The following is a 15,621-nucleotide window of genomic DNA, read 5'->3' as shown; positions in this document are numbered from 1 at the left end:
ATGGTCCCCAAGTAATAAAAAGCGTGTGCCCTAAACGAGAAAACAATGAGCTGAACTAAATAAAATGGAATTTTGAAAGGGGATAAGAAGTTATGAAGCCTGCGTATCACAGATAAGACGTCAAAAGACAAATTTAAAAAGCAGGCAACATATCCTAAAGGTGATTCAACATTATTCAAGTAGGAATATTGGAACCACCCACCTAGAAAATGCCGAAAAGTTGAAACTAAAATACCACAAGCACAACAATAATGTCGTGCTGAACGATCTTCAAGGATGGAAAATATAACATCATTGATTAAATGTACGGGGAGACTTTTTACAGCCGCCACACGGCACAAATAACACGGATGTGATCATAAAATAGATAAATACAGAATCCCTAAAGAAGGCCCAACACGGCAAAATTGAAAATGTTGCAGGCTCGGTTTGATTGAGCCTGTTCATGGACGGTATTGGAAAGTGCAAGTTACCGTCCACGCCCCCTAGCACCGGCTTAAGCAGAATTCAACATTTAAACATGAAATAGTAAAAATTTTGAATTTAGAAACATCCGAAGATGTGTTCATACGGCGGTTATCATGGAACCTTCAATGTGACACTTCCGTGCCATTCCATGAAAAGCGGCGTATGGTCCCCAAGTAATAAAAAGCGTGTGCCCTAAACGAGAAAACAATGGGCGGAACTAAATAAAATGGAATTTTGAAAGGGGATCAGAGGTTATGAAGCCTGCGTATCACAGATAAGAAAGACAGCAATGCTAATTGAGACACCTGTCGATCATGATATTAAAAAGACATTGTCAAAATTTGAGCAAGCTCTTTGTGAGAAATACATTAGAATCGAGACCAAAGGGAAAAAGGGAAGGAAAGTTGCCATATTACTTACAAAAGAAATGAAGAGAAACATTGACTTTCTGTTGTCGTTGAAGCCAAAATCCACTGAATACATATTTCAGAAGTCTGAGCTGCTAGAACCGCTTCGTGGACATGATGCGTTGAAATATGCAGCAAGTGAATCTTGTCTAAAACACCCTGAGAGAATCACATCAACAAATCTAAGAAAACAACTTGCTACTCTATCACAGGTTTTGCATCTTACAGAATCAGATCAAGATATTTTGGCCAAGTTCATGGGGCATGATATTCAAGTTCATCGTCAATATTACAGACTCCCACAGGGAACTTTGGAAATAGCAAAAGTTTCTAAAGTTCTACATGCTTTGAATACTGGAAATATTACATCTGTAACAGACAAAGATTTAAACGAAATCAGCTTAGATATATTAGGTAAATATATTTACATGCATTCACTTGTGGACTTCCTCCGTGGTCAAGGGGTTAGAGTCGATGACTTCTAATCCAGTTACCTCTCTGGGGTGGGTTCGATCCCGGCGAGATGCTTTGGTAGTTTAGTACGGAGGAGGGTAGTCTAGTACTGGTGTTACTCTCCAGGAACGATGGTTAGGAAACTGCCCGCCCATATGACTGAAATACTGTTGGAAAAAGGCGTAAAATGAAACAAACAAAAGCATTCGCTAGTCAATAATTGTTTTATTATATGTATATACTATAGGCTAAGAAATAAAAAAAAATCACAAAAAGTGCAACATTATATACATGTACAAATTTTGCCTTGTTGAAACGCGGGAAAAAAGATGCATGTCGTGTTAGGTGTGCGAACACTACGCATACAAAATAATTCAAGTTTATACTCGTCTGATTGCGGTGTAGCCTTTATGTATAATAGTAATGATATTAAAATCAAGAAATATGCCATAAAGAACAAAATGCAACAATTATTTTTTAATTAACATGCATACTTAACAGTCTACGGTGCATGGTCGAATATGATCTATTTTTGGACTGGGAAAATCCAATTCAGCCAGTATTAATATGATTTGATAAAAAGTTCTGTTAACTACTGTTTGGACCAATGAGATTGCAGCTATATTTAGATCATATAATAAATGTCAATATTGAATGGAATTTTCAGTGGAAATATATTTAATCATAATCAAAGCTGTGCACAAGAACTGAACGCTTATATTTCACTGAATGCGAAATTTGTACTAAAATATTATATAACTCTTAAAACTTGATATGGAATTTTATTTATTTTTACCCATGAAATATGGTGCTATATCAGTCAAGTATATTTCATATTTGTTAAAAAATAGATATGAAATATAAATATGAAAGTGGGCGAAGTCAAAACTTACATTTATTTTAAGGGACTTCTTTCGCCATTTTGTACATTTATTTTAAGGGACTTCTTTCGCAATTTTGTTTGAAACATTTGATAAATAAAAAACAATTTTTTATCAAGTTTTGTTTTGAAAACTATCTAGAATTATAGAAAATGGTCTAACTAAGAAAACAAATCCGAACACCAATAACTTTAATTCAGTCCTTAAAGCTGTACAGACATTTGAAGAGTTGTTTATGTTGCGTTACAATGTACTTATCGCCAAACAAAAAATAGTCAAAACAAGACCACTATTTTAATGCCACAAACCAATGAAATTTCAATTTATTTCAAAATAAATACATTGTTTTTGCTTGAAAAAAAAGAAATAAAATAAACAAAAATTTAATGTGTATTGCACTGTGTCACACATAATCAATATATTACTGTGTGCTGTACAATTGCAGTTGCATTGTAAGCTAGCAAGGGGATTCATAACAGTTTTTCTTGGATAATGAAATTAAATAAAATGATTTTTATTTTCGTTATTCATTAAATATTGTATATATTTTCTCTCAACATGATTAAATGCCGCATATGTATCATGTTTCATGAAAATATATACCATATTTCACGAAAAAATGAAAAAAAATATCCTCTTAGTTATACACTTAAACGCTGTGACATCAGAGTAATTGATTTACTTTAAATGGAATAATTCATAGATGGGCAATTTAAAGCTGCATGCCTCCAAAATATTTCAAAAAAAATGAAACTTCAGAAAAATTTTCTAAGATTTTAAGAAAAATAAACACATTAAATATTCAAATGATGATTTATATCATATACCGGTATGCACTTATTGACTGATTTTTGCAGTATTTATAACCATATTTCTACTGTGTTAATAACCCAGTAGGTTAAGTGGATTGTAAGTGCCAATTGCATTGTGTCAATTCCTTTCTTTGTTCACTTCACAACATTTATACCCCCACCATAAAATGTGGAGGGGGCTATAATGGATTCGCTTTGTCGTGTCAGTCAAAGATTTTCTTCAAACTTAGCTCAAATGTTCACCTCAACAAGGGGATGTGCAGAACCCATAAGCCGGTGCTATGGGGCGTGGACGGTAACTTGCACTTTCCAGTACCGTCCATGAACAGGCTCAATCAAACCGAGCCTGCAACATTTTCAATTTTGCCGTGTTGGGCTTTCTTTAAGGATTCTCTATTTATCTATTTCATAGGTGGATAGATCTAATTGAGGAGGAATGCTGTGTGCAAGAATGATAACTCTACCCTTGATGTTTTTTTAGTTATAGCCCTTTGTTATTTTTCAAACCTAATTTTTGTTGAGAGCATAACTGAAAATGCCTTTAAGATATCATCATGAAACTTCATAGGTGGATAGATCTTACTCAGTAGGTGCGTAGTGCATAAGAATGATAACTTTACCCTTTATATTTTTTTAGTTATTGCCCTTTGTTATTTTTCATACTTATTTTTTTCCTGAGTGGAGCATAATGCAAAAAATCTTTGAGAGATGTCAACATATGAAATTTTATAGGTGGATAGATCTTATTGAGGAGATGTGCAGCACACAAGAATGATAACTCTACCTTGCATAATTTTTCAGTCGTTGCCCTTTGTTATTTTCAGCCGTCAGTATTCACATAGGTTTCAAATCTGTAATCACTTCAGCCATCAGTTTTCATTACCAAAAGTCCTCTTATTGACTTATTCTGCTCTACTGCATATACATTCTTTCAATGAGCAAACTTATTTGGCCGGGGATGGTCATGTTAACATGGCACTTGTTCAGATTAAAAGCAAAGTAAATTATTTCACCTAAATACTTTTAGTTTTCATAACTTTTAAGACAGTTGTCTTTATTAAGCAACCATTGAGATATTTGATAAATGCCATAGAGGAAATACCCACTTTGAGATGGGACTAGGTATTGATGTACAAGAAAATAAAGATTACTTTTGGTTTTGCTTTTGAAACTGTTCAAATGTCATTGTCATGGAAATACAAGAACACAACTTTACTCACTAGGCATTGGATTAGTGTTAATTGCCATATTGTGTACATAATTGTTTACATGCAAACATTAAATGGAATAAAGTATGATGTCAACATATTTTCCCGAATTTTATTCTTCTAACTTTTGTTATCTCTGTTGAACAGTTAAGTACCACAGAAATATGAGGAACCAGTATACCACTTCTTTGCTTTGATACTGTTTCATTGACAAATAATTTATTTTCACTATGGTATATGATTTATCAACAAGTAGTAATTGCACTGACTTTTTTGTAGGCCATTTAATAGAATGACTTTTCAACTGACTATTTGTATTTTATCTTGATAAATATTTCTTACTTATATTTTGAAAATTTGTTCATTTTACTGTCAAGATTATGAAAGATGGAAATTAAATATTATTAATGATTCAAAATTTTAGATGAAGATCAGTCAAGTGAGGAAGAGCCTGATAAAGAGGAGGGTATTTTGGCAGAGGACAATACCAGAGAATGCATACCAGAGACAGACTCAGACCAGCCAATTAGAAAAACGCCTGGTAAGTCGGCATGGTAACCATACAACTAATATTTTAAAATAGAATTATCTAACCAAATAGTTATCTAAGATAGGAATCCCATATTATGCTACCTCATTTTGAAGATTACTCAGGTTACTTTAATTTATGTGTTTGCTTTACTATAAAAATTGAAATAGATAAATACAGAATCCCTAAAGAAAGCCCAACACGGCAAAATTGAAAATGTTGCAGGCTCGGTTTGATTGAGCCTGTTCATGGACGGTACTGGAAAGTGCAAGTTACCGTCCACGCCCCCTAGCACCGGCTTAAGCAGAATTCAACATTTAAACATGAAATAGTAAAATTTTGAATTTAGAAACATCCGCAGATGTGTTCATACGGCGGTCATCATGGAACCTTCAATGTGACACTTCCGTGCCATTCCATGAAAAGCGGCGTATGGTCCCCAAGTAATAAAAAGCGTGTGCCCTAAACGAGAAAACAATGGGCGGAACTAAATAAAATGGAATTTTGAAAGGGGATCAGAGGTTATGAAGCCTACGTATCACAGATAAGACGTCAAAAGACAAATTTAAAAAGCAGGCAACATATCCTAAGGGTGATTCAACATTATTCAAGTAGGAATATTGGAACCACCCAACTAGAAAATGCCGAAAAGTTGAAACTAAAAATACCACAAGCACAACAATAATGTCGTGCTGAACGATCTTCAAGGATCGAAAATATAACATCATTGATTAAATGTACGGGGAGACTTTTTACAGCCGCCACACGGCACAAATAACACGGATGTGATCACAACGGATGTGAAGACAACAGTTTCAGTGATGCGTGTCCTATAAAAATTGAAATATTGAAATAAATATATGTAAAGGAATGTTAGCTGATAACTATTGTATTGTTGTACATTAATTTACATGTTATTTTCCCAGAATTATTCAGGTAACAAAGACATTTATTAATAAATATTCCCTACATGATGCATATTTTATAACAGTATTGTTTGGTATGTGTATTTCAATACTAAAATAATCTACTTAACATTGAAAATAAAAAATCAGTTGCAATAAAAACCTTTTACAAATTTGTTTACTTTTAACCATCAGGTTCATCATCATATAACTTATTTAATTACATTTTAGGCAAGTACAAGAAGAAAGGGATAAGGACTCCATGGTCCTCTCAGGAGAAAGAGTACCAAACAGCACTAAAAAAATGTTTTATCATGAAAAAATTGCCATCTAAGCTTCAATGCGAAGAGGTTATAAACAAAAATCCAGTTCTAAAAAAAAAGGTCTTGGACAATGGTAAAAGGATTTGTTAGAACTTCTCTTGTTGCACAGGAACGGTTTGAAAACAAGAAAAAGTAAAAACGTTCGGAACTCAACTGTATAGGTTTTTATTAGCTTGACATTATTGTTGTGCTTGTGGTATTTTTAGTTTCAACTTTTCGGCATTTTCTATATGGGTGGTTCCAATATTCCTACTTGAATAATGTTGAATCACCCTTAGGATATGTTGCCTGCTTTTTAAATTTGTCTTTTGACGTCTTATCTGTGATACGCAGGCTTCATAACCTCTGATCCCCTTTCAAAATTCCATTTTATTTAGTTCCGCCCATTGTTTTCTCGTTTAGGGCACACGCTTTTTATTACTTGGGGACCATACGCCGCTTTTCATGGAATGGCACGGAAGTGTCACATTGAAGGTTCCATGATAACCGCCGTATAAAACACATCTGCGGATGTTTCTTAATTCAAAATTTTACTATTTCACGTTTAAATGTTGAATTCTGCTTAAGCCGGTGCTAGGGGGCGTGGACGGTAATTTGCACTTTCCAGTACCGTTCATGAACAGGCTCAATCAAACTGAGCCTGCAACATTTTCAATACTGCGGTGTTGGGCTTTCTTTAGGGATTCTGTATTTATCTATTTGACTATACAAAGTATATGGAGAGCTGTCCTACTCACGTCGGCTTTTCATACCATACATCACCAGGGTTTACGTTTAGCTTTAGGTGCTTTTCGCACTTCACCTGTAGAAAGTCTATATGCGGAAGCTGGGGAACCATCGCTTTATCTTCGACGTAAAAAACTATCACTTCAATATGCAACTAGAATTTCATCTAATAGGAAAAATCCAGCTAAAAATATTATTTTCAAACCAAGTTATACTGAAAAATTTGTTAACAAACCAAAGGAAATTAAACCATTAGGCCTTCGTTTAAAAGATGATTTAGATAAACTTAAAATTAATCCAGACAGTATCCTTCAAAATGACGATGAGGATGTTCCACCTTGGACTTATAATTCCCCGGAAATAAATATTAACCTTTCAAATATAAAAAAGGCATCAAATTCACCTGAATATTTCAAAGAGAAGTTTCTAGCAATTAAGGAAGAACATGAAGATTTTATACATATTTATACGGACGGTTCAAAAGAAGGTTGCAAAGTAGGTGCGGCTGTGTTTGAAAATAATTTTACATCTAGTACAAGGTTACCAGATAATGCATCAATTTTTACTGCTGAAGCAAAAGCTATCGATTTAGCATTGTCATACATAGCACAGCATACCCACGATAAATTTGTGATATTTTCTGACTCGCTTTCTGTTTTAATATCCATTAAAAATAAAAAAATCTGACAATATCATGGTAAAGAAACTTCTTTTACGATTTCATGATATACTAAAAACAAAATATGTTAAATTATATTGGATTCCAAGCCATGTAGGAATACGAGGAAATGAAAAAAGTAGATGCTTTAGCTAAACAATCATTAAATTTTCAAAAAACTGACTTATTGTTACCTGCTTGTGATTTTAGACCGGCTATAAATAAACTCGTATCAGCTGAATGGAAAGCAAATTGGGACAATGCCGTTTTTAATAAACTTCACGATATAAACCCATCTCTTGATATGTCACCATCTCTATCTCTGTCAAACCGCCGTGATCAAACAGTTCTTCTTCGATGCCGAATTGGACACACTAAAATTACCCACTCTTATCTCCTCACAAATGACAATGCCCCTTTCTGTGTAGGTTGTAATGAAAATTTTACTGTCAAGCATTTTCTTCTTGAATGTCATGATTTTTCACAGGCCCGTAATAGATTTTATTCTGTAAATTCACTCAAAGAACTTTTTAATACAATTCCATCAAAAAACATAATTGATTATTTAAAAGAGATAAACTTGTATTCTAAGATCTAATTGGCTCATTTTTATTGTCATTTACAATGTTTTACATAATATTTTAAGCCTATTATAGCATTCGGCACGATATGGCCAGTTATGTGTTGACGTGCCGTAAAATCCAAACAAACAATCATACGCCGCTTTTCATGGAATGGCACGGAAGTGACACATTGAAGGTTCCATGATAACCGCCGTATGAACACATCTGCGGATGTTTCTTAATTCAAAATTTTACTATTTCATGTTAAAATGTTGAATTCTGCTTAAGCCGGTGCTAGGGGGCGTGGACGAAAACTTGCAGTTTCCATTACCGTCCATGAACGAGCTCAATCAAACCGAGCCTGCAACATTTTCAATTTTGCCGTGTTGGGCTTTCTTTAGGGATTTTGTATTTATCTATTTTAATATTACATCCGTGTTATTTGTGCCGTGTGGCGGCTGTAAAAAGTCTCCCCGTACATTTAATCAATGATGTTATGTTTTCGATCCTTGAAGATCGTTCAGCACGACATTATTGTTGTGCTTATGGTATTTTTAGTTTCAACTTTTCGGCATTTTCTAGTTGGGTGGTTCCAATATTCCTACTTGAATAATGTTGAATCACCCTTAGGATATGTTGCCTGCTTTTTAAATTTGTCTTTTGACGTCTTATCTGTGACAGGCAGGCTTCATAACCTCTGATCCCCTTTCAAAATTCCATTTTATTTAGTTCCGCCCATTGTTTTCTCGTTTAGGGCACACGCTTTTTATTACTTGGGGACCATACGCCGCTTTTCATGGAATGGCACGGAAGTTTCACATTGAAGGTTTCATGATAACCGCCGTATGAACACATTTGCGGATGTTTCTAAATTCAAAATTTTACTATTTCATGTTAAAATGTTGAATTCTGCTTAAACCGGTGCTAGGGCGCGTGGACGGTAAAATAGATAAATACAGAATCCCTAAAGAAAGCCCAACACGGCAAAATTGAAAATTTTCAATTGCACTTTCCAGTACCGTCCATGAACAGGCTCAATCAGACCGAGCCTGCAACATTTTCAATTTTGCCGTGTTGGGCTTTCTTTAGGGTTTCTGTATTTATCTATTTCAGATTTCTGATTGAAGTTTTGGTGCAGTCAAGTATTTTTCACTATAACTTTTTCATTTCTTAAGGTATCAACTTCAAATATATGTTCCTTATCATCAACCACATCTTATGTGACAAGGTTCATAACTCTAGCACCAATATTTTAATATTTATCTCCCATTGAACTCAAGAAATACTATATTTCACTGTTACTTCTTTATTTCTTGAGGATCTTGTTTTTCATATTTTATACTACGAATAAATGTTCCTTATCATCAACCACATCTTATGTGACAAGGTTCATAACTCTAGCACCAATATTTTCAGTTTTATCTCCCCTTGAACTTTGAATTGTCCTTAAGAAATTACATTTTTTACTGTTACTTCTTTATTTCATAAGGGATTAACATCACACTTCAAATATATGTTTCTTATCATTAACCACATGCTATATGACAAGGTCATAGCTCTAGCACCAATATTGCAAGAAGTATCTACCCATAAACTTAGATTTTTTTTTTACTTGAAAAATATTTTTTTTTACTATAACTTCTTTAGTTGTAAAGGTATCTCCCTCAAACTTCAAATACTTATTCCTTTTATCAATTACATCTTAAATGACAAGGTTCATAACTCTTGAAGCAATATTTTCAGATTTATCTCTCTTTGAACTTAGAAATTTCTTTAAGAAATATAATATCTTCTTTACCCTTTTAAGGTATCTACTTCAAATATATATTTCTTATCATTACACATATGTTGTGTGACAAGGTTCATAACTCTAGCATGACTATTTCCAGAATAAATCCCCCTTGAAATTTATGTTAACAAATGTTGTTTTTATGCTCCACAAAGTGGGAGCATATAGCGTTGCACTTGTCCGTCCATCGGTCCGTACGTCCCGAAATCTTGTGAATGCAACTCCTCTTAATCCGGATGGCAGATTTTGCTTAAACTTCCAGGGATGAAAACCTTAATGTGTAGATGGTAGTAAAGGAAGGAATTTTCGTTGCAACCAAATTTAACAGAATTATGGCCCTTTGTTGATTTGTTCACTATATACTAGGTAGAAATTTTGTGAACGCAACTCCTCTTAAACCGGATAGCAGATTTTGCTTAAACTTCCAGGGATGAACAACCTTTATGTGTAGATGGTAGTAATGGAAGGAATTTTTGCTGAAACCAAATTGAACAGAATTATGGCCCTTTGTTGATTTTTAGTTTTCAACTTGTGGCACGTGTAGTCCAAAAAATATTTGACCTAGAGTCATAAAATTGACAGAACAGTAGTGTGTGGGGGCATCGGTATCCTATGGACACATTTCTAGTTTTTTACTATAACTTAAGGGGCGTCCATGGGCGAGTGGTTAAGGTAGTTGACTTTAAACCACTTGCCCCTCACTGATGTGGGTTCAAATCCTGACAGGGACATTGGATTCTTTTATGTGAGGAAGCTATCCAGCTAGCTTACGAAAAGTCTGTGGCTCTACTCGTCGGTGGTTCTACTCGGGTTCCCATTCGTGCCTGAAAGGGCACCAGATGTCTTTCTCTACCAGTAAAGCTGGAACGTCGCCATATGACCTATAATGTGTCAGTGTGATGTAAAAACCCAAACAAACAAATTTACTCTAACTTACTACATAATTATACATAATTGATTTTTCTTTCATAGTTCCGGCTTTCTTACTGTGTCCAGTATTTTATTAGTCGAGCTTTGCTGTCTCCTGTGACAGCTCTTGTTTAATTCAATTCAAATATCTTTATTCTTAAGATATTTAGCATGAAACATTTTCTAATGGGTGTCTACCAAGTTTGTTCAAATAAAAGCCCTGGGGTAAAAATTGGCCCCGCCCCATGGGGTCATTGATTTTCCCTATATGCATATAGTAAAAACTTATAAAATCTTCTTTTAAAGAACCCAAAGAGCTAAAGCTAAGATATTTAGCATGAAACATGTTCTAATAGGTATCTACCAAATTTGTTAAAATAAGAGCCCTGGGTTCAAAATTGGCCCTGCCCCGGGGGTCATTGTTTTTCCATATATGTGTATAGCAAAAAATTTAAAATAAATCTTCTTTTAAAAAACCCAATACTAAGAATGAAACATCTTCTAGTGAGTGTCTACAAAGTTTGTTCAAATAAAAGTCTTTGGGTCAAAATTGGCCCCGCCCCGGGGGTCAATGATTTTTTTATGTGTATTATAGCAAAAACTTAAAAGATATTCTTTGAAAAGACCCAAATAGCTAGAGTTTAGACTTTATTAAGCATGAAACATCTTCTAGTGAGTGTCTACAAAGTTTGTTCAAATAAAAGTCTTTGGGTCAAAATTGGCCCCGCCCCGGGGGTCAATGATTTTTTTATGTGTATTATAGCAAAAACTTAAAAGATATTCTTTGAAAAGACCCAAATAGCTAGAGTTTAGACTTTATTAAGCATGAAACATCTTCTAGTGAGTGTCTACAAAGTTTGTTCAAATAGTTTGTTCAAATAATAGCCCTGGGGTCAAAACTGGCCCCGTCCTAGGGGTGTCCTTAGATGTTTAGCATGAAACAACTTCTAATGTGTGTTTACCAAGTTTGTTCAAATAAAAGCCCTGGGGCACTCTGGGGGCCTATATACAGGTGAGCGACTTCAGGGCCATCATTGCCCTCTTGTTTTCAATATTGTTACTATATTTCTTATGCCTTACTAATGCAGGAAGGCCTTTTCAGAACATTTTTACCTCATTTTAGTAAATTATGTAAGTTGTAAGTGTCACGATATAGCCAGTTATGTGTTGACGTGCCGTAACAATCCAAACAAACAAGTTGCAAGTGCAATTAATGAGATGTAAATTGCTTCTTTTGTGTCGCTACACGTATTTTAAAATTTAACGAAAATTAGCATAAATCTGGAGGCGTGCTGTTTTAATAAAATGCATTATCACATAAACCGTGACACAAGAGTGTAATAAAGCCATTTAATCAAAACGATATTACACTAGTGTAATAACACTTTGAATTGACATCATTTGCTCTATATATAAACATAGCGTTAAAGCGCGCTAATGTTAGCGTTACACTATAGGCGCATCATTGAAAAAGTACTCATTTTAACAGTTTACTGTTCTTAATTTATATATGTAATAAATAGAATATTATATTTGTGTAAATTCAATAATAAATTTATTGAACTCGTTAAAAAACACAATATTATGCTCGCCAAAGGCTCGCATAATATGATTTTATTCAACTCGTTCAATAAATCTAGTATTGAACTACACTCATTCAATATTCTCTATTAAAGGGTTAAGAAAATAATATTTTACAATATATATGTTCCGGCTGCAAGAAAATGCAGTATTAATAGACATTTAGTTACTATTAGACAGAAATGAAAAATAACAGACATGTTCAATGTTTTAAATAAAGAAATGGGGGGTTAAGGTGAGGATATATTAGCACCTTATATAAGATAGGAAGTACACAATGCCTTATTGCACACTCTAGTAATTTTATTTACTATGACGTTTTTTTGTTGTTTTTGGTGTAAAATTTGATGTTTTGTTTGTGTGAATGAATGCCCGGTGTTGACCATGTCAACAGTATGCAAATGACAGGTAAATGAAATCAAATAAAATGTTATAAAGTATGCGTTTTTAAGACTCATTACGTTAATTTATACTTTGCAACACACTAAAACACGCACTGGTGTGAAAACATGACTTTCCAACGGCAACTGAGACCATCGGGTGCGTGGGTAAATTCGATGAAAATCCGATAATCACGCACTCATCCGACACACTCGGACAAAGTGACCGTCGATTGAGACAAGACTTTTAAATCGATTTTTAGCCATTTCAGCTCAAAATACGATGTATAAGAATGATTTATATTTTTGTCAAATGAGACCGTCCTCAGTTTTTTGAAATGTCCTCACTTGTTGCTGTTATTATTGGAAAATTCCTTCAGTAGGAGGCCCTTACAACCCCCCCCCCCCCACACACACACACATGGTTGTGAAACCAGCATAAATATACTCCTAGTTATATTTCGAGTACGAAATCAATACATAAGAATGATATAAGGTGGCCTTAAGTAAATAGATATGATAAATATCTGCTGTGGTGTGAGGTGTCATGTGGGGTGACGCATATTGTTTACACAGGGTTTACTTATTTTATTATCAGTCTGAGTACAATACTTCTGGCAAAGCTTATCTGATCACTATCATTCTTGCCTATAACAGGCAACATAGAACTTAAAGTAATTAAACTAATATGTCTATGGTTCCAGCGACACGAAGTAAGTAAATTAAATTATAAATAATGGCACGAATTTTGTTATCCACAACAGAGGCTTTTTCAATAACTGGTGTTCGTTATGTATTTTTAGAGAGATATAGCGATAAGTTAAATTAATTATAAATTTTGAGTTAAGTTAAAATTTTCTCTAAGAAAGTAAAATTCATATTCATTTATTTAATTGACTCTATTGAATAAATTTTCTATTCTATAACATGTGCTTACATTTTTTTTTGTTGAAATAAAAACAGTTCATAATATTAACACACAACATATCGACACATTATGTACAATATTTGTAGAATATCGAGAGCTAAACGTTCTGAGACTGGTGCGTCTTCAAGGAACACCAATAAAAAAACTTCAAGAATAACTGTTTGCAAACGTTCGAAAAGTAGCTGAACGAAACTGAATAAAATAACTATAATATGTCTGTTCCATAACAAAATATTGTCTACAATTTTAATTATTTTTCTCACATTGCTTAAGATACATATTTAGGAAGGAGACAATCTGCTCGTTATCATAACAAAAACAACACTATGATACAATTATTGAGACTGTATTTTGAGAATTTGTATGTAAATAGTCAATTCAATTTCAAAAGAGTTTTGGACTACTTTTTTATTACGTTTCGTAAATGGATATTTCTTGGTCTTACGAAAATACGGTACTTTTTAATCAATCAAGCGATTCATATTTGAATATTTTCTCTTTATTTCACGCATAATACAAAACATCGACGTAACCAAAATTCGACACAAGATATCATACATAATTTAGTTTTAAGTATGTGAACAATTCCGGGTATTACTCATTGAATTGGATAAATGTCAGACAGCATAGTGGTGACATTTCAGTCAAAGTCAAGAATCCGAAGAAGATAATTTATCATGTAATATATACGTAATTTATTACGTTAATATAAAATACATGTCTGAACGAGATCTATTAAGAACAACTATATTGCATAAATATTGCAAACTACAATCCTTGAGTACTACTGGGATATTTGTCTCTAAATGAACTTCTATATATTGAAAACATTATATAATATTACATGTAAACTTAAGATAAAGTTCTTACTATACAGATAATATATAGGGTATCAACTATTTACCACGCTTGCATCGAAGTGAGAATCATATATAAATATAATTTACCACCAATAAATGATAAGTTACTTTTATCTTAATCAATACAGCAAGTCTTAAATCGGGAAAATGCTTATCATATAATTAAAATAAATAAATATAGTTTGTACATAATAATATGTGCAGCACTTACATTTAAAAACAAAAAGTAGGGTCAAGTAAAGACATCAATAGATAAAAGCTGTCCATTTAATCGGGCCGTTTTGATATCAATAATAATAAAAAACATATATTATCAATAGAATTTTCTAGTAAAATATTTTAAGGAAAAATATACTGTTTTTATATACCTGTACTTCCATATAATAATCAGAAGTCGAGTAAATGTATATTGTATTATATGTCAATAGATAAGTTGTAACTATAATTGTGTCTGAAATAGTAATCATGTGTTTTCTTCAATAACGTTTGAGTGATTCAAATGTCTACTACATAGACGTTAAACATTTATCTTTTAATTGCTTAACTCTTGAAAACAATGTTCAGTCGTAGAAATGAGTATCAAATATCTTCTTAAGCACAATGTAACGCCATTATTCTATGTCAATACTGTAGCATCTTAACCATGGAATTTAATTACCCTATTAGTGTTAACTTTATGGTTACGCTTTTCTACTGTTTGTATTCTCTGATGCGTAATGTTAATGATCAAATGTGCTTTCTTACATTCTAAAGAAAGATTTAATGAGAAAAAACGGGATAAATGCATTGAAGGCATCATTTTCTATGAGTAGTCAATATTGCCCTTTCGGGTTTCTTTCGAAGCATTAGAAAAAAAAAACCTTTAGTTTGCCACGTATAATTTATATCTTTTAACAACATTTTTAATCGATTAAATATGACAATTTAATACCATTAAAACCGAACACGTGTTCAAATTATTGAAAAAAAATCTTAAATTACTTGTAAATACTTGATTCAAACTTGTAAATACTTGATTTAAAGGAAGTAAAAAATATTTTTTGAATTTATTACATACAACCTCTTATGTTTACATTAAAAGATTGACCGTTTAGAAACATTACTCACACAACGCAATATTCTTTTGAAATGTCAATACTTTGAGCTTTATAGTTTATTGTTCGAATTATTTTATTATAATAATACAGCTACTAGATAACACGTTTTAAGATACTCTTAAACATATCGCATAACATCAATTC

The 15,621-nt window shown here is 33.1% G+C and overlaps 1 protein-coding gene across 1 annotated transcript; it reads left to right on the top strand.

The window, feature by feature from the left end:
- The first annotated feature begins 754 nt into the window (after positions 1–754).
- LOC132755936 (uncharacterized) lies at positions 755–6,157 on the top strand. The gene is made up of 3 exons (XM_060746876.1): positions 755–1,289; positions 4,654–4,770; positions 5,895–6,157. Exons 1-3 carry the CDS (start codon positions 758–760, stop codon positions 6,074–6,076), a joined length of 831 nt encoding a protein of 276 aa, XP_060602859.1. The 5' UTR covers positions 755–757; the 3' UTR covers positions 6,077–6,157.
- The last annotated feature ends 9,464 nt before the right edge of the window (positions 6,158–15,621 follow it).

Source organism: Ruditapes philippinarum, unplaced genomic scaffold, assembly GCF_026571515.1.
Source record: "Ruditapes philippinarum isolate M1 unplaced genomic scaffold, ASM2657151v2 ctg5430_1_1_1_1, whole genome shotgun sequence".
Lineage (NCBI taxonomy): Eukaryota > Metazoa > Mollusca > Bivalvia > Venerida > Veneridae > Ruditapes > Ruditapes philippinarum.
Note: the sequence above shows the minus strand (reverse complement) of the source record. Positions and strands in the feature narration are given on the sequence as shown.